The 25,573-nt window shown below is 48.1% G+C and overlaps 1 protein-coding gene across 1 annotated transcript in view; it reads left to right on the top strand.

Moving 5' to 3' along the window:
* Nucleotides 1-25,573, top strand: part of foxj3 (forkhead box J3) — a 70,760-nt gene that overhangs the window by 33,491 nt on the left and 11,696 nt on the right. Inside the window, 3 exon segments of the mRNA XM_010882034.5 lie at nt 17,001-17,075; nt 19,970-20,053; nt 21,320-21,421. Coding sequence (XP_010880336.3) covers nt 17,001-17,075; nt 19,970-20,053; nt 21,320-21,421 — 261 coding nt within the window.

Below are 25,573 nucleotides of genomic sequence, written 5' to 3'. Positions count from 1 at the left end.
TGCTGGAACGTTCACCGTGGATGCCGCGGCAGCATGCGGGAATGGTCGTCGCCCATCGCGGTCCTCCTAGGTTGCGCCTAGTACGATACGAATGCATTCACAGGTTGCGTCTGCGTCCCGCGTGTCCGTGAGGCAGTTGATTCAAGCACGTCTGGGCGGGGTGAATGTAGGTCACCGCTTCGCTCTTCCCCCGGAGATGTCGGCAGGCTGCAGGAATTTAGGACCCAGCGCACGCACGCGTCTGCTCCGTATGATAATGCAAGCTGCACCGTGGAGATGAGACCGGGCTAATCCAGGCGCCGGCAACTCATTTAATCATCTCAATAGAACTCCATTAGCCGGCGCTTTTAAGAAACGTCAATAAGAGCTGTCAATAAGAACGGATAATTCATCAAGGTCAGAAATATGAATGCGGCGGGGTTTTGCTTATGAAGGAACGAATATGAACACGTCGTCCGCTAGCAGGCAATTAGACCGAGCCTTTCTCACACCCTCTCCGGCTCTCTAAAGCACTTTTGATAAATGTTTGCCCGCTGAAGCGATGCAGAGCAGTTTAAATATCTAGTCTCCCTTTTCATATGGTGCTGTATGGTCGGCTATAAGCTGAAGGGAACCGTGTTGTTTAGGGAATAGTTTGTACATGGAGAAACCCGTCTTGTATGTTTTCCTGGCCCAGTATGCTCCTTACATGGATCCTTGCCTGGGGATACATCACCCCCTCTGAAGCCTATTTTATCCCCCCTCATCCCGTTTGGTTTCGACATCGTTGAGCATGTTGTGAAATGATAGAAACGAGCGGGGTTTCTTGGGTTTTCAAACCAAACCTCTGTGTCATGTTCTTGGTTAACTCCAGGCCAGCTCAGTCTCTCCACTCCAAATGACCAATTCCCGTCAGTTTCGTTGCAGGGGTATGTGGAGCTTGCCCTAATGAAATGAAATGATCCGGTCTCCTCCAGGTTTGGCGCATCAGCACCGCCCAGTCCGATGCCGTTGGTTGGACTTTTAACTCTGTCCACTAGCGGGAATTGACCTATATGGATAAGGTGCTTTAAAGGGTTTCCCACAAGAAACGGCACCCATCGTGGCTGTTGAACCAAAACCATTCCTAAATTCTGGAACTTAACCAGAGCTGAGGACACAACCGTTCACCTGACATAAGGCTGAAACCAAACATCACGCACAGGGCTCCATGTGTTTTTTAAACTTCCACTATACTTTTCTTGAAATCGCTCATACAGTGATATAACAATGTTCCAGGAAATATGTGGGTTAGGTGAAATCCCTGTGGTTACAGTTACATGGTAATAATGTTCTTGGAAGACGTGGGTTAGGAGCAACTAGGATGGAAATATGAGTAGGGTTTGAGTGAGAGGAGTAAACGGCTTGTTGATTCTCCAAAGTGGCCAGTGGTTTAAAGGACATGGGTCAAACTATACACTGAACGTCACTTACCTCTATTGTCTGTAGGTTTTTGGTTGGCAGCATTCCTGCCATCACACAGCTCCTGTTCTGTACACAATCTAAGACGGCCTGTTTGTAATTGAAAACTCATTATTTTGCTGACATTACCAGCTAGGTAATGACATGGCAGATATAAGTGTTGGGCTTCCATCAGGCAAATCAGAAAAACTGATTTAAATGTTGGCGCATTTAGAGATGTCGTGACAACATCGACCACAATGGTCTAATTGTGTTCGGAACCAACCACGGTATGTCGCCATGTCATCTTGTAAATGTAGACCAAACATAGTGACCATAAACCTTGACAGTATAGGTGTCATCAGATTTATGATACGGACCTGTTTGGGATCACTGTCATTTCATCCATGCAGTGTTTATTGTCCAAATCTTAGCTTTCAAAAGGCACAATCCTCTGAATTTGCAGCATCTTTTCCCATCACACGTTTAACTAAACATTTGGGGAAGTTGTCTGCTTTGTGGAAGAGATGGAACTTGTTGTGGCGCGTTGCTCGAGTGCAGAGTGGTCGTCCATCTAACCTTTACGGCACTGAAGCGTGAAGCCTGAGCTCTGATTTTATTTAAAGCACGTAATTCTACAGCCTCTGTGTTCATATTTAGGCGCTTATCAGTCTCCTTTCTCAGCTATCGTTCTTGTCATTTTTCAAACCTGTGTATGGTCCTGAGCATAAGGAGTTAATGCTATCGGAAGATTTGGCTGAGGGTCAGTTTGTAAGCTTATGAGTTTGACACTGGCTGGCTCCTGTCTGATAGGCCGCTAATACATTTTAAAGCCATCAAGTTCTACCTGATCCATCTACCTCTTTATTCTTACCACGGCCCTGCTGTGACTGGCTCTCCTTGCAGCACGCAGCTTATTGGCTAGGGCTGAAGTATTTTTGCTTAGAATCCTTTGTCGTGACTGGCTCTCACCTCAGAGCCCACAGCCTATTGGCTGGGGCAGAAAACACATTGTCACACAACTAAGGATCACACATTATAAACCTCAGCCTAAAAGCATTAAATATGTGTATACTCTAGGATTACAGGACACCAATTCCGTGCAAAAGCCTTTGTTATCCTCAGAGATTTGAAATCTCTGTTTACAAAACAGGTTTATAATCCTGCGACGAACCGCCCGTCTGATCTGATCAGGAAGACTGAAAACGTGTGGCTGGGCTCGTGGCAGATGTCAGGGCCCCATAGATGACGGCAGAAAAAAAACCCTTTTTGCTGCGCTCCTACTTCAGGAAACCAGATTGTGTTAGTGGTAACATCTCTCCCGAGGAGTCCCCTTGGCAACAGTATGGCTGGAAGCGTCTCACAAAGCAAACATCACATGCGCGCACGCACGAACATGCGCACACACACCTTGCCACCCACCCCCATCCTCAGCTCCCCACTGATAATGTTGTCCAGTGTAGGCAGAAACTCTCCCTCCAGAAAATTCCTTGCTGTATTTCTCACAGGTGAGGAATGCCAGAGAAAGATGCCAAAGAAAATGTGGAGCGGTTCTCGACCAGTTTAAAAATGCCTGAAATGTTTGTTCTTTGAGCTTTAACTGTTGCGGAGGAGATTGTTGCTACTGGCATGGTTTAACCCCCCCCCCACCCCCCCCCCATGTTTTTTTCAAACTTGTGTTCAGGGACGAAGGAAAACAATTAATGCTGCTTGTGATGATTGCCCAACAGCGCAGTCTCCCTTACTGCAGCCCCACCCCCTCTGCTGCTCCGGTGTCTCACCGGCCCGTGTGTGGACCGAAGACAGGGCGCACCGCTGCCTTCTGTGCTGGGGCGCGGTGGGGGTCTGGACAGACATAGCCTTTCTGATCTCATTATAAAATGCAAATGCGCATCACCCTCAACAGATCAAAGGTCGCCGTTCCTATTGGTTGGCGCAGGTTTAATAATAGCAGCCCGGCGGCGTTTCTATTTTTTTAAGAATTGATTTTGAGCCGGCGTGCCTCGGGACGTTATTTACTTTGGAGATAGCGTTAGCGCTCGCTAACGCGGCGTCTGCAGCACACGTCTCCTATTTTAAATACTACCGGTCAGGTACGAGTGTTTGTGTGTCTCTCTCTGCCCCTGCTATCTCAATCACCCCGAGCTCGGCTTTCGGGGTGTGGAATGTGGACGTGCAAAATTGCCTCAGCGCTAGAATCTGTGATACCTCCATCTGCTTCTCCAGCTTGTATCATCATTACGTTGTTAAGCAAGCATTTAAATTTTTAACGCTTTGCTGTTGCTGAATAATTCAGCAACCGAGTTACATATTTAGAGAGTAACGCTTATTTTCCCCCGTGTCCGAAAAAGGAAACCCGATCATTTTAGAACGCCGTTTGGTAGTGCTGTGTCAAAGCCAGTGCTAAGCGAGAGGCCTGTTTTATTTTATTTTTTTGTTTTTTGTGTGCGCGTGGGATTATTTTTAGCGACTCGGTCTCTCCCCAGATTGCTGTTAATTGTAGATGCAGCAGAAGTGGCTGCGCGGCCCGGCTGTGTCGGCTGTGGGATCCGTGTAGTGATTCATTCGGCAGCCGGTTTGATCCTGCTGTGAGGCGGGTTCCCGTGTCAGGAAGCTCCAGCGCGGCCGCCCGCCCACCAGCCTCACCTTGCCCCTCTCCCCACCGCCTCGCACTCTGCCCCTCGGAGTGGGCGCGGAGGATATGCTGGCTGGCATTCCTCGGATCCATTTGGCAGGAGCTGCTGTCCCGACACCCCGCTGAGTGAGGAGTCGACACTGTGTATAAAAATAACAGCGTCTCTGCCCCCATGATTTCACAGTGCAGCCTATGATCTATAGGTTCCATTTCATAAAAGCACGTCAGCCTAAACATTACCCACTTCTGGGTTTTCCCCCTTTTTTTCCTTTTCCCTGAAACTTGTTTTGGATGCCTTAGCATCATTCTTCACTTGTGGGTTGTTGTACCAGCATTTGTACCGGCAACGGTATGGGTTGTACCGGGGATTGTGCCGGGAGTTGTACTGGCAGCGGTGCGAGTTGTACTGGCCGTTGTGCCAGGCTTTGTGCCGGCGGTGGCGGCGGGAGTTGTGCCGGGCGTTGTGCCGGTAGTGGTAGTTGTACTGGGGGCCGATTGGGGGGTTGGCCTGACACTCATCACGGTACCACAACACATCAGACTCCAGTGGAAGGATGAACTCAGCGCCTCTGAGACGTATGCCTCTAATGAGCCAGGAAAGGGGGGGGGCTTCTGTTCCTGTATTCCTATGGCTTTTCTAGATCTGTTCCCTTTTGTGGCGACTGAGGTAATTACCTCCAGTGGGCTTTGCCCCTGCTTCATGCCATCTGAAAGATGAAAATGTAGACTGTGTTCAGTTTTGGTGGGGGAGGGATTCCCCACATTATACTGAGCTGCAAGTAAATTTAGGCAATTAAAAAAACTCCTATAACTGGAATTTATATATTAGCTGTTCTTCTGAAGGGAAAATAAAGGGCCATGGGAGTATCCTTCTGCCATCCTTTTTGCAACCAATTTGAATTGAATGAATGAAAACCGTGAGTTTTTATTGCATTGTGGATGTGATTTTTGTCATGGTAAGAAGTCTAACCTAAGCTTAGCCATTCTTGTGTAATGAACCCTAATCAACAAAGTCTCAGCTTGGACAGTCACGTTTGAATTGAAAACTTCCCCTCTCATTTTCATTGAAGGCCTATTAATAACCTTCCAGCGTTAGGGCCGTTTGAGTCTGAGCGTGGCCTTTTGTAGATACTGGGGTTTCCTAGAAAGTGGGTGGGGGAGTGATGGGGAGAGATGTAGGTGGAGAAGGGCAGGAAGAGAGGGCGAGAGATGTAGGTGGAGAAGGGCAGGAAGAGAGGGCGAGAGATGGGGAGAGATGTAGGTGGAGAAGGGCAGGGAGAGAGGGCGAGAGATGTAGGTGGAGAAGGGCAGGGAGAGATGGGGAGAGATGCTGTGAACCAGGATAAATCTGCATTCCATAAATAGAACCTAGCCCTTGTAATCCATCTTTAACTCTCAATTTGCCCGGTTGAATCCACCTTGTCTGGTCTGGCTACTGCTACTTCTACTGGCTATAGACACATACAGACACATTTCATTAATACTCAAAGGGACGGATGATAAGCAAATCATTAAGTTTTTCACAAAGTACTCGTCTGACAGAGTTCTCGCTGCCTTTCTCCATTCTGGTCTGGGTTGGATTTCATTAATTAATAATTTCCCTAATTGAGGTAGCCCGCCTCTCCCTGTAGACCCGTTAGCCTCCCGCAAAGCTTGCTGCTAATTTGTCGGCTGCTCTCCCATGCCCCATGTTTTTTATTTTTTATTTTTTTGAAGTGAAGAGTGAGGTAAGACTAATTAGCCGTGTGAGAAGGTGGTCCAGAGAAACGTGAGATGGGCTGGTGATGTGGCCTGGGGTGTGTAAGCAGTCTTCGGTAAGCCCTCTGTGGCTACATGCAGATGGACCGAGCAGGACCTAAGCCACGCGGCACGTGTTCACGCTGCTCATCACTGTCATCCGATAAGAAATACAACTAGAGGTAGCCGGGCCTATGATTGACGTGTTGATCTAATCAGCACGAATGGTAATTATAGCGAGAACATGGCAAGCCAGTGTCGTTTCATTTCATCATTGTTTAATCTGTCCTTTCTACTCCAAGGTAATTACTTAACCCCGGTCACCCTTCCTGTCATTCTCCCACAGCTAATAGCCTCCCTCATCCATTTACATTCTCTCCTTCCTGCATTGAAACGGCAGACATCTCTGCGAAGGATAACACACGGCTGGATATTGTCCCGTTGATCAGGTCGGTGTGATAGAAAAATCGTAAAGGAGGCCGTTTTCTCCGAAGGGGAACTTGATCTCGGCGCTCGCACGTCCTCGTTCAGGGGTCAGCGCTCTGGGGAGAGGTGGGACAGTGGATACAGCTGTGGCAGCGGAGCGGAACCGGTGATGGATGACGTGTCAGAACGGGCCGCTCAGCCGTCCCTCTGCTCCTATTGACAGCCACAACTCTCCCATCCAGCATCAGCGGGGCTAATTGCAGGTCACGGCAGCCAAGGATATGACACATGAATATCTCTGGTTGTAATTGCTCGTTTGTCAATGTCTGTGTTTTCAGTGCATGTTTTCTGCAGTTAATTTATCCAATGAAAGTCCCATTAAACAAGGATCAAAAAGGAATTTCTGCCAGTGAATTTGAGGCAAGGCCAGGTTTTTTTTCTTTTTTTAATGCGGAATACTTTTCCAGGGCAGACGACATGGCCTGCAGGCGATCATGTCGTCTGTGCTTAGTACTTGAAAGTCTTGGGACTATATTGTTGTACCTTAGGATCTTAGCGGCAACCAAGGTGAACGGTTAACGTTACCTTGGGTTTGGTTTATTGTTACCTTCGGGTTTTGCTACCTCTTTCTGTAAGTCTGTGTAGGTAGATGATGCAAGGGGTATTGGCTGCTAGCATGACCGTGGATGGGGTTCAGTACAGATGGGTGTGGGGTTCATGCTCTGGGTGGTCTAGGACCTGGCTTTGAGCCCTGCTCCCTCTGGCTCTGCTAGCCTTGAGGCCACAGCCCCCATCAACCATTCTCTGCACCAATTAATTGCCTCTGAATTTGCCCGTTAATGTGGGCGTGTAGAGGGGTGAAGGGAAGCTCTGCGGTGGCTGGCCTCGTTTGACCACTGCTGTGTATTATTGATGGGTAAACGGGTCCGGCTCTACATCTACTTGGCTAATGGACTGTTTAGGAGGGCCGTGACATTGACTTCACTAGCAAGTCAAATTGGATCCAGGACAAGTTCCGGTTCGGTCTGTAAGGGAGTAAGGAAGCCCAGGCAGCACTTCAAAGTCTGAAAGTGCGTCTCTGTTCATCAGGTACATTCCTGTCAAAATGGAATAATGCACCCTGAGGACAGGTTACAGAGGGAGAGCTACCCCGGTTAAGGGATTGAGTCATCCTCTGTCTGCATGTGATGCAAATGGATGACGTTTTTGGCCGCCTCATATGCACTTCAGTTTGTTTTGTTTGAATGATCCTGTCTACGTAACTCTGAATGAGGTTCAAAGACAGTTTCTCTCTTACCTTTTATGGGATCTTTTGTATTTCTTATTACTTTATTTACATCCAGAGGTTTCGGGCGGTGGAAGTAAATGTGAACCTGAAGAGCCCATGTTGGTTTACGGCCCCTTTATCCATCCCTGTCTTCTCCCTGCTGGTTTTCTGTGGTTCTATGTAAAATATTAATTTCTTGCAAGTCATTGAACAGCCGAATTCCCAGAGGCACCCAGTTTGCCCAGCATAGTGAATGTCTTGGGTAGCCAGACAGCAACCACTTTTCTGATGAAATTGTCTCAAGCGCGAAAAACCTGCTTCCTTCTGCCTTTAGTGGTGCTCAATCATAGCTGGCATGTCATTTCCGTCTCCATGATGTTTAAATAAAAAGTCCTGATGCTTTTTTTCAGTGTCCTGTTACTCCCGTTTGACCCTCTCGCTGCCTGGGATCTGCCTTTTTTTTTTATCCTTTCCCTCCTGGATAAATAATTCTGCTATTCTTAGGCATTTAAAACGTTTGACTGTGCCAAGAATGGCAGAGCAGATCTGAGTTATATGCTTTCATCATTGCTCTTATTGGGGAAATATAAAGGACTTTGATATAGACATGGAACCGAATTATAGGTCAACATTATTATTTTCTGTTCCTTTGCCGTACCTCATGGCACCAAAAGACCACATCATTCCCCATTATCTGATTATGTCTTTACGAAGTCACTGTCAAAGAAGCAGCCTGGCCAAGGCGAAACGTAACGTACAGCACGTGCCACATTCTTACCCTCATAATTAGGACCTCTACCGCAAAAAAAAAAATACGTGCTTTTAGCATTTGGCAATTGCTCTCTTTTCCAGTATTACTCTGATCTTAACCCTACAGAACAGGCTACTGAGCACTTTCCCATGTCGTACTCCTTTTAGTTTTTCGCACGGCTGTATATAAAGCCTGACTTATAGCTGCTGCCCAATACATCTTTGTAGCGGTTAATGTATTCCACTATTCAGTGGGCGTTGGGCACTAGGCACCTAAGCAGGGTGCTTGTTAGTGTGTGGGCTGGGCACTGTATAGGTCTGCCCTGGCAGCCATTGTCAGTGGAGGGATACTACAAGACGCAGCTCCACAGCCCGATAATTAAGTGGCACACTGACAAACGGCTTTCATCAGATCTCTCATGTGGAACTGAGAGCACAGGAAGGCTTTCGGGGAGGATAAACTGGAGGACGTCACTTTGCCTCCAATCTCTGGCGGCCTTGCGCTGCCTCTGCAGAGGCGAGGGCGGCGGCGGGGGGTGGGGGGCCTTGTATAGCTCAGCGACACAAAAGTGCAAGCCCGCATTGCTCAAAAAGAAACCAACCAAGTTGACAATGGCAGCCAGGCTGATTGTGTGCTTCTCTTCGCTGGCAGATGTTGTGAGTTCAGCACAGTTTTGCATGTTGTGTCAAATGTTGCCTGCTGTGCATTAGATAATGGGTTTTCCCTTGTTTTGAAAACCTGTCGATCTGTCTTTGTTTTTTCTTGGGATTTTGAGGTTCAGAAAAATAGAAGTGCAATTGGTCCTCATCTGTGAGATGGAGATCTTGTCCGGTTTCCAATTTCTGCCAGTTCGTTCACCGAGACCATCAACACACATGTAAGACAAGACAAATGGAAGCCCTGGGCAGTACGGGAGATTGTTGCTTTGCCCATTCTGAGCGTTCACGACCGTTCTGACCACCTCGTCCTCCAGGCCGTTCCTCTTGGCCCCATGATACTGGTCTCTTTGCGCCATACCCATTAATTTGTGAAGACTAAAACAGTGCCTCCACCTCCTCCGGACCGTTTCTAACCGTGTCCTTCAGGTCCCCTTAACGCTAGCTGGCTCTAACATCTACAACGCTGTCAGATGGCAGAGAGATTTCCTGAGTCTATAATCCACATGCCCATCAATTGTAGTGAAATGATTGGAGCTTGTCTGCTGGCTGCTGTAGTTAGCTGCTTCGCTCCAGAGGCTGCTGAAAGCCCTTTGACTGTGTGTGCTTTGCTCTCAGCGCCGGCTGGGGGGGGGGGGTGCTCTCTGAAGGGCTATGATTAAAAGAGGCTTCAGACCGAGTGGCTCAGATCTTTTTGTCGTTGTGTTGACCTGTCATTCAGTGTTACATTAAGTGAAATATTTTCCACACAGCCTTTCAAATAAATTTGAAGCAGCCAACCCGGTTCCCAATTTTGAAATGTGAACTGTAAAAAACAATTTTCAAAAAGAAATGTTGCACTATAGAGTCACTATAGAGTCAGGGCTGTAACCTTGAATGCATCTGGGGAATGCTGCAAGGCAGCTCAAGGTTACCCGACAAAGCAGGTAAAGATGTGGGAGTGATGTAGGTTGAGCTCAGAGCACTTTCATTTCCGTCTGGTTGGTTTCCAACCCTGCCTCTCTGCTGACAGGGGAACATCCTTGGTGCGGCTTCACAAGCCTCTGATGTGCCACCCTAGAAAGCGTTAAGTCAGCCTCCACTATGTGGGCTGAAGTGTCCTTGGATTCTACTTCCACCAAGTTCCACCTCGGGTCAAGACCAATATCTTGACTTAACTCCTCTGCTAAGAAGTTCCCTCTGTTTGCCTGATTGGAGATTGCAAATATGGGAGATATTATATTATGCAAATGTTTCAAATTTAAGATTGTAGGGGCAGTTTGGATCCCTCTGCCTCTGTGTGAGAGACACGTGGTGTCATTCCTAGGCCCGCTTGCCTTTTCGCAACTTTTAAAGCAGGGTGTAGGGTAATCATTCGTCTCCAATGCTGCGCACATTTATTTTTGGCCGGATTTGGTCAGAAACAGGGGCAGTTATTTCAGTGTAAATACCAAGGTCCGCATTTAGTCGTCTGCTGGGGCCAGATCTATACAGATCCATACCGCAGTATTTAGCTGTTGAAGTGTAGTTAAAAGGGCTGGGACCAGTATTGCAATACTCATTTGCATTGTAGGAATGTAACAAACCATGAAGAAGTTAACTTCTTTAGGAATATCACGCAAAAAATATATTTCAAAATACCCTACAAACGACCAAGGAGTCTGACAAGTTTTTCCTTGTTTTGCAGTGTAACAAATGCCGCTAAAAAGGCAGCGTCCCAGTAGTAGACTGGTTTCTCTGTAAGCCCGGCTAAGCGAGGCTTCCCCCATGACGAACTCACCTGATGGACCAGAACCAGCCTGTTTCTATCTTTTACCTATTCCCTAACCTGTCCCTGTATGTACGGAAGTGTATTTTAGATCTGTACAGAATCCAGTGACCTTGGCGGTCAACTCCGTGGTTATCCAGTGGGTGTAGTCAGAACAGCTTCACCTGGGGTCAAAATGGTCTGCGTGGGCTGCTTTTGTGTTACACTGTACCTGAAGCTCTTCAGAACCAGCGCTGAGGAGAAACATTTCCAAACAGTCGGTGCATTAAAAGCTTTACCTGATTAAAGCTCAGCAGGATTGTCACTCGAATCGGACGTCGTCGAAGCGCGGTTAGTTTGGCCACTGGTCCCTGCGCCGCTTATGCGCACACTTCTCTTTTGAATTTCCACATGCACACACTTATTGCTTTCATCATTTAAATATACATGTGAAGCATGGGTTTAATTTAACCGTGGAAAAGACAATTTCCCTATGGTGCGATTTCCCTTTGCTGCAGGAGAGCATGTTTTAATGACTATAATACCGCCTGTTACACCCAGGTATGAAAGATATTCGACATCAGAAACGTTGCCTTTTGTCATCAACGTTTTATTACTCCTTTTGTTTCCCCCTTCATAATGGGCTTCTTACGTTCATTACGGTTTTCACCTTGGCATACGTTTTGCTGCAGCAAGCAAACTGTTCATGTTTTATTAAAACAACATACAAGCGAATAAAGATCAGAGACGAAGGGGTTTAAACCCTAGCATGCCAACTCTGCTCCTCGATGCCAAGGGAGGCAGATCAAATGCCTTTGAAGCATGTAAGGGAGAGAAGAAAAAATCTACTTGAAAATCGTTGGGGTTGACACGGTTTTTCAAGTGTGAGCTCTCTGACGTCTTCGGAGACGAGCGGTTCTTCGGTGTGTGCCGCGGCCCGCGCTCGAGCTGTTCTTCAGTCAGTTGGCTGGGGTGGGGGGGCGTGGAAGAACGTCTCGGGGAGGCCTTAACTGGAGTATTGGTTGTGTGGTTGGCTTGTATGAGGTTACGGGGTGAGGTGGGGAGGGCCTAACCAGCCTCCTAATCTCATCAGGCTCCGTACTGTCAGTCAGCCAGGCCTCATCTCCGTCTCCCCGGAGGTCACTGTTCTTCACGCCGCTAAACGGATTAAAAGCATCTCATCAGGCTGCACCCAGTTAGACGCTAGCTTGCCACATTTGGGTGTTTGTTTACGTTTTGTGCACAGTGTGTGTATCGTCTTGATGTCTGCACGACAGAGGAGGAGGCCAGTGAATGTTGTGGATTTCAGGCCATCCCACAGGTATTCACACACCCACTACAAACAGACTGTCAAGGTGCTACATTCTATAGCCCCTGTTGATCTCTGAAGCTGACCTCAGGTGTGTGCAGGGGCACTGAGACCTTATATAGAATGTCTCTAACCACCATGTCATACAGTGTCTAATACTCACCTGCTCTAGCAATACTTTATCCTGGGAAGTGCCTGCACAACCTTTGTGTTCTGCCTCGCAGTTCTTCCTTTAAATTTCAGGATATAAATTTTACTTACTGAATCATATTTAAGGCAGCGGAGTAGGGATGGTTGTTATTTTTCAACTTCTCCTGACCCACAGTGTTTGTAAAGACATTCCTCACTAACCATCCATACTTTTTCGTGGCGTCCTTTCTTTATGGTCAGAGTCTGTATGTTGATAGTAGCTTCCTTTTAAAAATTATTTGATATTTGTTTTGTGCTATCTTGATATCTCTGTTCAGTTAGTTAGTGACACTGAAATTTTTTAAATTTTGATTTAATATTACTAATAATTAGTGTATATTATTTTCGCTGTGAAATAAAAGAATTGGGGATATAGCCCAGTAAAATAATTTAAGCCAAATTCCTACTGGGGTGTTAAGTTTAGGGTCTTTCTAATTGCTGAATATTCTCTGTGGGCATTCTCTGTTAAGCCATGTCAAAACCCCCAGATTAACTTAGTCAACTGGTGTTTCAGGGTTTTCTGCGATCTGGCCCTTTTTTCGCTCTCTACCTGTGTGTGTGTTGCTAGACATGATTTGACGAATCACATCCCATTATGTCTGGCTAGAGTCAATCTGATGGATAACATACCATTACTTGTGGCTAGACTCGATCAGATTGATCACATCCCGTTGTGTGTGGCTGCACTTAATCAGGTGGATCACATCCCATTACATGTAGCTAGTCTAGATCTGATGGATCACATCCTATTGCATGTAGCTGGTCTAGATCTGATGGATCACATCCCATTACATGTAGCTGGTCTAGATCTGATGGATCACATCCTATTGCATGTAGCTAGTCTAGATCCGATGGATGCCTGGCAGCAGCTGTTGCCCGGCTCTTCCTCTGCCTCAGTCATTCACATAGAGCATTACCCACAGGTCAATTAAAGGTCATGCTATCCCTGTACTGCGGTTGCTCTGTCTGCAGTGCAGACAAGACATGCCAGCATTTCTCCTCAGTCCCTCTTAAGTAGACTCTATAAATGGCCATACAGGCCTGTAGAATGCCTTCTTCGTCCACAACTTGATTTTTAAGTTGCTCTTAAGCCTTTGGGTGCCCTTCAAAGTCATCCATTGATGACGTTGAGAAGGCGTGTTGATTTTGTAGCAGGCTGAACCTAAATGGGAGGGAAGGCTGGACCAGTAGGTTCAACACTGGCATCTGCATCCTTGCTTTTAGGACTCCTCCCCTAAGAAGGGAATGTGCTCCTGGCCTTGATGGGAACGGAAAAGTTGTAGGTACTTTGTTAGTTTTTTAAAGGGGGTACGTGTCCTATGAGAAAAAACGACCACGGGTGGGGGCTATGCCATTTTATGAGCTAATTCTGCTCACTTCTTTTTTTACTAAACTGTTTTTATAGCGATGTTCAACTTGGAGTTCACTCTAAACACTAAATAGCTTGCACTGGCCTTTCAGTAGCTAGTAATGCCTTTTAAAAGGTCTCGCATGCAGTAAATCCTTGTCATTTCCTGAGGAGTGAAGTGTCAGGTCAGCCACGTGTGTTGGGGGGCCTGTTTGGAGGAAGTGTTAGAGCGGCAGCAGAGAGGGGTTAGAAAGGATGAACCTTCAGACAGGCTTATGGAGTGACCTCTGCCTCCCCGTCTCCCAGGATGCTCTGGGATTACATTGCAGTGTGTCCAGGAAGCTCTGACCCCCCCCCCCCTCCCCCCGAACCACCTCTGACTGTGAGGAGAAGGGCAGGGCTCTGACCCCCCACCACGGACCCCTAACTGTGTGGAGAGGAGCAGCTCTCTGACCCCCCTCAACGTCGCCCTGACCGCAAGGAGAGGAACTGGGCTCTGACTGACACGGCCTGTCCCTTTGGCGCACTCTCCACGTTTGACACGCGGAGCACCGAGGTCAGCGTGACCTACTTCGCCTCTCCCACCCCCGGGGGGGACGCAGGGTAGTGGGGATCTCAAAGAGGAAAGCGTGAGGGGGGGGCGACACGGGGCGGAGAGGCTTACTCCTTTACTGCTGTCCCGGTCTGTTAGATCAACACAATAGTTAGGAGACGCATTACGGTGTGTGTGGGAGACGCGCACACGCCGCCGCCGCACTGTGGGGGTTGCGGGTACATGCCTGGCCACACTGTGGGGGTTGCGGGTACATGCCTGGCCACACTGTGGGGGTTGCGGGTACATGCCTGGCCACACTGTGGGGGTTGCGGGTACATGCCTGGCCACACTGTGGGGGTTGTGGGTACATGCCGGGCCGCACTGTGGGGGTTGCGGGTACATGCCTGGCCGCACTGTGGGGGTTGTGGGTACATGCCTGGCCGCACTGTGGGGGTTGCGGGTACATGCCGGGCCGCACTGTGGGGGTTGCGGGTACATGCCGGGCCACACTGTGGGGGTTGCGGGTACATGCCGGGCCACACTCTGGGGGTTGCGGGTACATGCCGGGCCGCACTGTGGGGATTGCGGGTACATGCCTGGCCGCACTGTGGGGGTTGTGGGTACATGCCTGGCCGCACTGTGGGGGTTGTGGGTACATGCCTGGCCGCACTGTGGGGGTTGTGGGTACATGCCTGGCCGCACTGTGGGGGTTGTGGGTACATGCCGGGCCGCACTGTGGGGGTTGTGGGTACATGCCGGGCCGCACTGTGGGGGTTGTGGGTACATGCCGGGCCACACTGTGGGGGTTGTGGGTACATGCCGGGCCGCACTGTGGGGGTTGTGGGTACATGCCGGGCCGCACTCGGGGTGAAACCCCTACTGCACGCCCTCCTTGCCGTCTGATTGGCTAGCGCTCATAGCCGACGGACTCGTGTTCCTTTCTGTACGCATGACAACGCTCTGTCCTCACGTCGTGCCAGTATGACGGTCTGTAAGATATAGCCAACCGGCTTCCAGAGGGTTCTTAGTTTATTGATTACTTCTCGTCTGCCTCCTTTTTAAAGGCGACGCCCGTCACACCGCCATCATTTTCCTCAGAGTTGCCGCGGTCGCAGTTTTTTGAACTCTTCACTCTGCTTCACCCTTCGTCTCATGAGCGACCCTCAGCCTGTTCCTCTTAGCGCCGGTGATGTCTGAGCTTCCGTGGGAGGGGTGTTTGACAGAATAAAGCATGTCACTGGAGCGAGGAGCCCCGTCGGAGCCAAGTGGGGCTGCCAGCCAGAGGAAGGAGTTCATTAAAAAGTAACCCTCTAAGTGGCACTATCCTGCTGGGTCGCGCCGGACGACTGTATCAATGATTTAGACCTGCTGGAAGGCACTAAATGGAGGCTGGGCCACGTCTCTCCTCATGTGAGCCGGTGCGTCTCCTCCCGATCTCTTCGTGCCCCCATCCCCTCCCCTACTCGGTGTAGTCTTGGAAAGTGGCTGGTTTTACAGAGCCTTAAGTGCTTGGCGGTTTTTAGTGTGACATTGTTCCTCCGTCCTTCCCGGTCTCTGGTCTTCTTGGGGGCCTAATGGCCTTGCCTATGTTCGTCCAAACGGATGACAACACAGCCCTATTTGTCGAACATCCCTGCCTTTATGTAGACTCTGAATATTTCCGTTTAGCCTTGTCCGTTTGACGTCAGTGTCCGTGGCTGAACCGTTTTGGAGTTCTCTGATGCATGAGGCTGCGTATTGCTGTGCAGGCTCCAGCTGGTGGTGAGATTGGTTGGGTCCTGCTGGTCAGTGCGTTGGTGTGTCCAGGGCAGGAAGCACTGCTAGGCTGTGAACAGCTTCTCCAGCAAAAGGAGGCCGGCTGCCCCCCTGACCAGAACACAACCCACCGCTGAATATGGAACGCTGTAACCAAGTCCCACTCTTAGGCCAAACAGACTGTGGCTAAGATATTGGCTTCTCGTTCTCTTTATTGACTCATAAGGCTGTTTATGTAGGTTTTGGTGATATGGTAATGATATGGTAATAATATGGTAATAACATGATTCATAAGAGACTGCTGTTCCTGTCCTGACCCTAGTTGTTGTCTACAGCTGGCACATTGGATTTCTTTTCTATTGACATTTCAAGGGATTTCGCCATGAGAGATTGACGGCTCCGTAATGAGACTATCGTTATTCCCTCTCGCTGATGTTCCGACCAGCTCGATCTCAGGGCTTTGAGCTGGAAGTTACACTAAACGCGTCCACGCAGCGGCCAACTTGTCGGAACATCCCACAGCTTTTTAGTGAAGCCATCTGTCAATACTACTCCATAAAATGAAGTGGAGACGTGCATTCAGTTAGTCTGCTAAGCCCGTGGCCTGGCTCCAGCTGAATCCAGGGCTCTGTCTGGTGGGCTCCATCCTGGCCGGGATAATAAACTAGGAGCACCACTTCACTCTGCAGCTAGCGCTTCAAGCCACTGATCGGCCTGATAAATCACCCTCTCCCCTCTGTTGGAGAGCTAGCTAACACCATAATGAGTTAACTTTCAGAAGGATGTACATCCTTTATATATTTTCCCCCAAGGAGCCTTATGCAGCATTATTAATATCAGACATCGTCCCAGCATGGGATTTATTTGCAGTGCTTGTCTCTTCGTTTAAGTGCTTTGATTGTTACCTGGTCTTTTCTTTGGTCCCCACATTTGACCCTCTGTATTCCTGGTGCCTATGAACTGGTTTGAGACAAAGTTCATGCAGCGATATTGTGGAACAGCATCTACAGTAGTCGCAGGTTTACAGCTGCAGATTGATTACTCAAGTTATCAGGAAATATGACGACTTGATGCAGAGGATGGCAGTGTGGCATGCTGTTTGACTTCCTGTTTCGCATTTTCTCAGAAGGGCACAGCCTTTGTGGCCGTGGCACGCTCTCCGCTCACAGATATGAGACCTTTTCCTCTAGTGTGGTTTTCTGATCTCTAATGTCTAACCCGGATTCTCTTTCTCTCTCTTCCCACAGAACTCAATACGGCACAATCTGTCCTTGAACAAGTGTTTTCTCAAAGTGCCTCGCTCCAAAGATGACCCGGGAAAGGTAAGACGTCGTTGTTTAATTCAAGCCCATGATATAGAGTTGACCATGTAATGTAGTGGCAAAATAAACATCTGGTGTCTGCTTTTCAATGTAGCAGTCTAGACATCACGACGATGAGTTTGTGCAAGACCGTCGTGCGCTATCTGAGCTCGAGAAATGTTAGCTTTGAACGCCTGCCAGTGTTCAGACATGCTCCTAATCTATTATGAACATTCCACCCCCGCAAAACTGCGTGGCAAATGTAAATGCATGGTATTTTTTAGACCTCGAGGGCAGACCGAGCTGGAAGGCCGTGGGGGACAGGCATTGGCTTTGCGGGAACAGCCCCGAATTAGGCCACCGGCCGGACGTTTTGCGTGATGCATCAGAAATGCCTCTTGGGAGCTCTCTGAGGAGGAGGGAAGCCCTCAGTTCAGCAGTTAGGAGACAAGTGGCCACTGGCGTGTAGAGGGAGCACCTGCCTCCCAGCCCTCCCTGTTGGGTCCTCCCATCCTGCCGTGACACACCGCCCACCTCCCATACCAGCCTGTTTTACCCCTCCCCCTTGCTACTTGTCTCTTTCTTCATTGTTTTTTCTCACATAGTTGTACTATGCAGGCTTTTATATGGTGTTCTTGGTCCCGTGAAATGGTCTAGCCGTATGTAGCCCAGATTGTTTCCCTACTCTGTCTGGAGCGCACACATTCGCATGGCGGCTCAGAGAGCTACGCCGAGCTACGCCGAGCTATGCGCTGTAGAGGATGGGGACTGAATGCTAATTTCATGTTTTGCTGTAATCCTCTGATATTGACACTCCTGGGAGCTGCTCCACTAAATACAAAATAATATATTGCTGTATGGATCCCATTCCGAATGCATGGCCAACATGCTTGCATCCTTAATGTTTAATTTGGAATTTTCCTCACTCCCTTCCCCCCTGAAGACGACTTCAAAGAAGCACTAGCCGCTCTTGATATGTTACATCAATATTGTAATGTGGTAGGAATATGAGCACTGCTGGTAGGATGAGATAGCCCCACGTCTCCCTCTGAGATGGAGAGATGATGGCAGGACTATCATGCTCCTTTACCGTGGAGGTGAGGGGGGGGGGGGTTACCGACTCTCGCTGAAGATACATATTTAATTGACAAGATGGCAAGGAATGCTAAATGTTCTAGGTTCCAGTCCAGCATCTCTAGTGGAGATTGAGATGAGAATATTAGACTAAACAGAATTTTGTTTATAGATGTGTTGACATTGTACTGTAGGAAAACACCTTCCTTTTTGAGAAAACGAGAGGCTGTTAAACGGGGCTTCTGGTGAAATCCCCTTTGTTTAGGGACTACGTAGAGGGCGGAGCTTAGTTTTCATTACAGTTGTGGCTTCCGCAACAGCACTCTTGCTGTACCGGCTCTGCTATAATGCAGTGTATCTGAATAATTTAAGAAGTCGTTATGTGTTGTTTTTTTTTTCTCCCATTGAGTCTCATGGGAGAAATGCAGAAACTCCCTTCCCAAGGGTTTTTTTTCCAGCCTAATTAAAAGAAGCTCCAACCAGCCCTCCACTCCACCAGCGCCGGGACCCTGAGTCTACCAGGAGATTTAATTGAAACGGTTAACCCCTAAATCATGGTACATCTAGTCGGGAACAGATGCTGTGATCAGAACGCGGCTCACCTTCAGACGTCCTCAGATGTCTCCCTGTCTGTTACCCTCAGCGTCTCAGAGAGGCTTCACCGCCCAAATATACCAACGATGAATTAGGCTGCAGTGCCGGGACTGGAATAGGACAGACTTCAGCTATATGCTGTTATGGGATGTCTCTTTATCTCTGGTTGATTGCACTCTAAATTATTCTCCCTCTGAGGGAAATGCTAATTGACCCCAAGCTTTGAAAATATTGAAGCAAATTTGCTCGAAATTGTATTGTTGCAGCATTGAGCTAAAGTTGCAGTGTTTAAAAATTAAAGCCAGGGAAGAAACAAAGGACCTTGTTTTTGATGGCAGCGTGACTGGAGTATGAAATACTATGGAACGCTTGTGTAGACATACAGGCTGTTACAGTAAAGATCACCTCAGACTTCCAACCTGTGTAGACCACTTTAGAGACACTGTTACGACAGGTATAGACTACCTTTGACACCCTGTTACGACATGTACAGACCTCCTTAGACACCGTTATGACATTATTTTTTCTAGTACTGGCTGTCTGTTTGTTAGAAAATATCAATTATTCTCTCTGCTTAGGAGATTTTAAAGGTCCTGATCTCACTTTGCACTGACAATAGAAATCTTATCAAAAGTAATATAAAATATTTCTTGAAAAATCCAAACTTGTAAAGGCCTGGGGACAACAATTTCATTTTCTACCACTGTAAGCAGTGTTGCTCGTGGCTTGAGGGAGGAACACCATTGAAGAGAAATAAATTAAACGTGGCCAAATGCGGCAATAAATAATGCAGCCGGGTTGTGTGGTGCCCCAGTGCCAGCAGGTCCATTCTCTCCTTGATTAGCCTGGCTCAGACCTGCGTGGAATACCAAGGTGCCGCTCCAGCTCCCAGCTACAGCGGCCCGGCAACAGCCTGCTGCCTCCCGTTTCTGAGGCTGATGGTGCCCCGGGTCAGGACGGGCTGAGCATTCATTCCAACAGCCCCCGTCTCAGAGACCCGGAGCCTCAACGCAAGAACACAGCTGCCCCTGATCACAAAGAACACACACACACACTTATTACAGCACATCTACTGGCAGGTTTAAACAGATTGGGTTTCATCCTGGTCATTTTGATTGCATGCTGGTACCCGGGCCTCTTATGCCCGTACCCGTTGTGCCCTAAGGTAGGACACCCTCCCTTCGGGGTTCACACCTTTGGTTGTTCGGTTCTTTACTCTAGTGCTCATGCCTCTGTCTTCTCCACAGGGCTCCTACTGGGCCATCGACACCAACCCAAAGGAAGACGCCCTGCCCACGCGGCCGAAGAAGAGGCCGCGGTCTGGAGAGAGGGTGAGTCTGTGTCCCCGGGAACAAAGAGTTGAGCGGAGCTGATGGGGATCATACACTATCCTGACATGCAGCTCATTCTGGGTTTTCTCTCTCTCTTCGATTTTTAATCTCTCTGATCGTGTCTTTGTCTCATGCTCTTTGTCTTCGCTTCTCTCTCCTGTTTGTGCGCGCGCGCACACACACACAAACACACACAAACAGCCCCCTGAATGTGGCTTAGCCTCATCTCGTAGCATGGCCCTTATTAATAAACTACCCCCCAGGCTGCCATACAGGCATACACAGCGTTCTGCATACATTTAAAAAATACAATTATTGTAGTGTTTCTGAACAGGAGCGTGGTCCTTAATTATGTATGCGTCGTGTCCAGCGTCAAGCACCACCCCTGCGGGTTCGTCCACCGTCTGATTCGACCAAGGCTCGAGGCAGCCAAGGCCTCCCTATCTCTTCGGCCGCCCCTCCGTGGGCGCCAGTGCACAGGGGCACCGGGACGTGCACAAAGCCGCGCCACGGAAAGGCCGACCCAGCCGGACTCGCAGCCGCGTCCGTGTGCCCGTCTGCGGTTTAAAGATAGGGACCGATGGATCCCCGTGTGGCGTCTGCAGGTCTGACAGGCGCACGACCAGACTATGGCAGATGAGTTTGAACAAAAGCCCAGCGTTTCACGCCCTGTTCAGCCTCCCTCAACATGGTACGCTGACGTCTCGCTCGTGTGACTCCGTCCTCCCCTGCGGCTGGGACCGTCTGTCGGCGTGGCGTCCCATTAAGTCCTCAGGAATTTAGAAATTGTGACTTGGGAAATGTCACTTATGTTTATCGTGGAATTAAAACTGGTATTGTTGCGAGGGCAATCCTCTTACAGTAAGCAGTTTTCCGAGACAGGCGTGGTGGAGTTATCTCCCCGACCGAGCAGCCGAGTCGTGCAGGAGCAAATGAGGCTGTGCTCTTCTCTTCATCTCCTCAGGAAATATTTAAAATGTGACCTAAATAAAGGTGCTGCTGCCTTTTGTTATTTCTAAACGGTCTTGGTGGTTTTACATACTGGGATCTGTTCCCATCACTTTTGCCTGGGACTGAAACTAGCTTCCCAACAACAGCGGTAACTTGAGTGTGAAAACCTTTACCTCAGCACACATGGCTCAAGGTCTTGCATTATACTCAATAATCACACGAGACGTTCTTTTTTTTCTTTATTTGACATTTTGCAGTCTTATATTTCATAATTAGCTAAAAGAGCGAATTGTTTTTGTCTCCGTCCTCCCCCAGGCCTCCACGCCCTACAGTCTGGAGTCAGAGTCTCTGGGAATGGACTGCATGATCTCTGGAAGTGCCTCTCCAACGCTGGCAATCAACACTGTGACTAACAAGGTAGCTACCCATCATTACACCTGAACACACGATCAGCCTGACCCCTCCTTCAGTCCATCCACCTGAACACACGATCAGCCTGACCCCTCCTTCAGTCCATCCACCTGAACACACGATCAGCCTGACCCCTCCTTCAGTCCATCCACCTGAACACACGATCAGCCTGACCCCTCCTTCAGTCCATCCACCTGAACACACGATCAGCCTGACCCCTCCTTCAGTCCATCCACCTGAACACACGATCAGCCTGACCCCTCCTTCAGTCCATCCACCTGAACACACGATCAGCCTGACCCCTCCTTCAGTCCATCCACCTGAAACACACGATCAGCCCTGACCCCTCCTTCAGTCCCATCCACCCACAACTTATTCCCCACTGAGAGCAGGAATCCACTGAGACATGTGCATGCACACCCTTTCCCATACCTCCCACACAGTTACATCTGCACAGTAAGTACTGAATAGATAGACGTAGAACGTAGAACTGCAATATGAGACACTGCACATCCAAGACTGTGGCATGTGATATTCCACACACTATGGGTACATTCCAGTTCACTCTCTGTTCAACATGTACACTGAACATTTCGAGTAAGCTAATTTGGGTTCAATCAAAATGGAATTGACCCCTGACCTACTCACTGGAAGCTAATGAAAGTTAATAGCCAGTCCTTTGGGGGTGCAGCTAACTAATATTTTGATTATTGATTAATCTGTCAATTACAACTTTGATTGATCGGATATAGAAAAATGCATATTGGGCGATGCTTTACTGTGTAATGCCTAGCTCGACCATGCATTTAAGATGAAAAATGTCTCCCTGAAACTGGCCTGTTTTTGGTTAGCGTATTGTTCTAATTATTTTATTATTTCTGAAGGTGCCTAAACACTGTAGGTGGTGTAAGCCTAAACGAAACGGAACTTGTTGTAAGTGGATCCCCATAATTCCCTATTGAAGAAATTAATGGTGGAATAACGCAAAGATTTGCACTAAGGTGTTCTACTGCTGGGTTATATGGAGATTATGACTGGAGTCTGTAGCCTGGAATCACTTGTTTTATGCCTAAACCTAATACCTTTTGGGCTTGCTTTTAATAAATGTATAATGTTGGTTCATTGTTAAAAAAAAATCTCGTTTGTTGTGAAAGCAAGCAAGAGACGTCTTCTCAAGAATAACCTTCCAGCAGTTAGCTACATAGCAAACACATGCATGTGAAACAATCAAATCTATCATGAAAAAAATTTAATCTGTGTAATATTTTTGTTCATTGTTAGTCTCCTAGAAGTTTATTCCAGTTGAATATGCTGCTTTAAAGTGGTGATTCCCATTAGCTAAATGTAATATTTTGGTTATATAAAAAAAATCATGGTTAGTTCAAGTACTGTCATTATGCATCAGCTGGGACTCGTTGTTAGTCCTACTTAAAAAAAAAAAAAAAAACGGTGGAATTGAATTAAGCTACTTTGTGGTTTTGGTTGTTTCTTTTTTGAATAGTTGAAGATTTAATCAATTATGACGCTAAATAGGCCCTTTATGCATAGCCGAGACATGCACAAAGACAGCGACAACCCTGCCACCCGTGACTTCGCAAGGAATTACACCTAATGTCAGAAATTTTTTGGGCCCTGTTTTCTGACTACTATTCAAGGGGCTGTCCATTTTATAACATAAAAAGCCACTTTAAACATCCGCTACGGCTTGTCTGTTCTGTTAGCGTTGACTGTGGAGAGGCCTTAACCCTCCCTGGTGTGTGTGTCTGTGTGTGTCTGTGTGTGTCTGTGTGTGTCTGTGTGTGTCTGTGTGTGTCTGTGTGTTGTCTGTGTGTGTCTGTGTGTGTCTGTGTGTGTCTGTGTGTGTGTGTGTGTTGTCTGTGTGTGTCTGTGTGTAAAACATCAGGGACAGAAAGCTGTTGGCTTTGAGAGCGCCGTTCACTGAAATGTAAAGGCTTTTTAACCTTAAGCCCTCTCCTCTGGGCCCTGTGAAGGGCGGCTCTCTGGAGTACTTTTATAAAGCCTTACAAGAGTCCCTTATTCGTTTACTGCAGCAGGCATTAAATAGAGAATGGCTTTAATATAAACTGGCGATGGGTGGGGGTGCACTAGGGTAGAGTAGTTAGGGTGGGGTGTGTGTGTGTGTGTGTGTGTGTGTGTGTGTTTGTGTGTGTGCGCGGGGAGGGCTAAGGATGTCAAATAATTGATTTGTCTGGGAAATTGACGCTTCCTCAGTTGGTAATTTAACCATTGTCCTCCACAGAATAAAAACAGTTTTTATTTCACAACTTAAAGGAATCATTTCGTTTCTTTTTTTTATATATTAAATAAATAAATAAAACTAAACCGTGATCTGAACATGGCCACTTCAGGTCGTGTGTGTGACAGGAAGTGATTATCAGCTTCTTCTGTTCTGCTGATTGAAACTGTTGCTATGGTAAAGCCATGTGAACACAAGACAAAGGGGAGAAGAGGATCCGAGCCGTGCGTCTCAAAGAGCCCGTTTCCCTCTGTGCTGCCCTGTAAATACAACTGGCCACGCCTCTTTCAGTGTACTGTGCCAAACCACAGGAATTCCCTCTCTCTCTCTCCCTCTTTCTCTCCATCGTCCTTCCCGCCTTCTCCGAGAGGCCAGTAGGAGGTTGTGTCAGGACGACCGAACCAGTGAGAATCCCACCGCTTCTGTCAGACATTCCTCAAGTCTCCCTCCCTCTCACTTGCTCTGTCATTCCCTCCTGCTCGAACACACACACCATTTTTTTTCTTTCTTTGTTTGTTTTTTGAGGCTCTATTCTGAGGTAGCTGTTTGCAGGAGCGTGGATGAGACGGAAGTCTGGCGCTAGAGTGTGATAAAGGAAGGACGAGTGTAGAAAGTGCGTTTACTGAGGAAAAGTCTGGCACTGTGCTTCTCCCTCACTCTCCTGCCCCCTAAATCCCGTTAGGAGGGATTCGGCTGAACACACTGGCTGGCATTGTTAGAGCCACCTGGAAGAATCCTCTCTTTGATTTCATAATCCATGTCATATGGTCCAGATAAGACTCATGTAAAAGACACTCTGGCTTTTTCTTTTTTTTCTTTAATCTTTTTTTATTTCTTTTTTACCGAATTTGCTTCTAAGAATATCACAACGTACACTGACTCGGGCTAGTCGCTAGCACCAAACACGCCGTATGGAGGGGAGGGAGCTCCTGCCTGTGTGAGCACACTTGTCTTGTTCAGGGCTGTGTGCGTGCGTGCGTGCGAGAGACATGATAACTGGGTGTTCATCTGGGACTATGTGGTGTGCGTGCTCGAGTGGGCGTTTTGACTCGAGGGACTCTGTGGGGTCTGTGTAAACCGCCGAGCAGTAAGGTTTGAAAACCATCACTTTTTATGGACGAATGCACTAAAAATAGCCTGGTGGCGAGCGGCTTAAGGCTAAAAGCCTCCTTTATGACTCCATTACACATAACATTTGTATTTCTGCGGCACGCTGTGTTTGATTAGCATTGTAGTGCCGGTTCTCAGACGCGCCTAAGCCCTCAGTCTTCGTCGCTCATTGAGTCCCCCTTCACGCTAATGAACACTGGAGCCAATCCCACACTGAGCTCCAGTCCACTAATGAGCTTCTCCTCCATCCCCCAGCACACGCACAAAACCGCGTCGGATCTGATGCTCCGGCTCCAACGGATGCTGTTGTGGAAACACCACCGTTCTGTGTCCACTCCAGGCTGGGGAAGTGAGAGCCCACAGGGACTGACGTTACGGAGCGAGAGGGTCGCGTCGGGTGTCGGCACCACCACTGTTGTTGGTTAGCTTTCGTAATGGTGGGGTTGAGCGTCGAGGCCAGAGGAGGTGTACCAAGGCCCGGGGCTGTTCTCCGTGTCAGTAAAACATGTTGCAACTGGATACGTCTTTTAGCCGTGATATATTGGCCCACATACCACAAGCCCCAGGGTGCCTTATTACTATTATAAACCGGTTACCAACGCAATTAGACCGGTAAAAAAGGGAGGTTTTGTCATACCCATTGTATACATGTCATGGCTTTCGGCTAGTTTTCAAACAAAGTTGGCATTCATTCAGGAATATCTTGACTTTTTTAATTTAGATTCTTGCTCAAGGACAGAATTACAGATTATTGACGGCTTGGGGATTCAGCCTAGGAACCTTTAGGGTTG

Source organism: Esox lucius, chromosome 17, assembly GCF_011004845.1.
Source record: "Esox lucius isolate fEsoLuc1 chromosome 17, fEsoLuc1.pri, whole genome shotgun sequence".
Lineage (NCBI taxonomy): Eukaryota > Metazoa > Chordata > Actinopteri > Esociformes > Esocidae > Esox > Esox lucius.
Note: the sequence above shows the minus strand (reverse complement) of the source record. Positions and strands in the feature narration are given on the sequence as shown.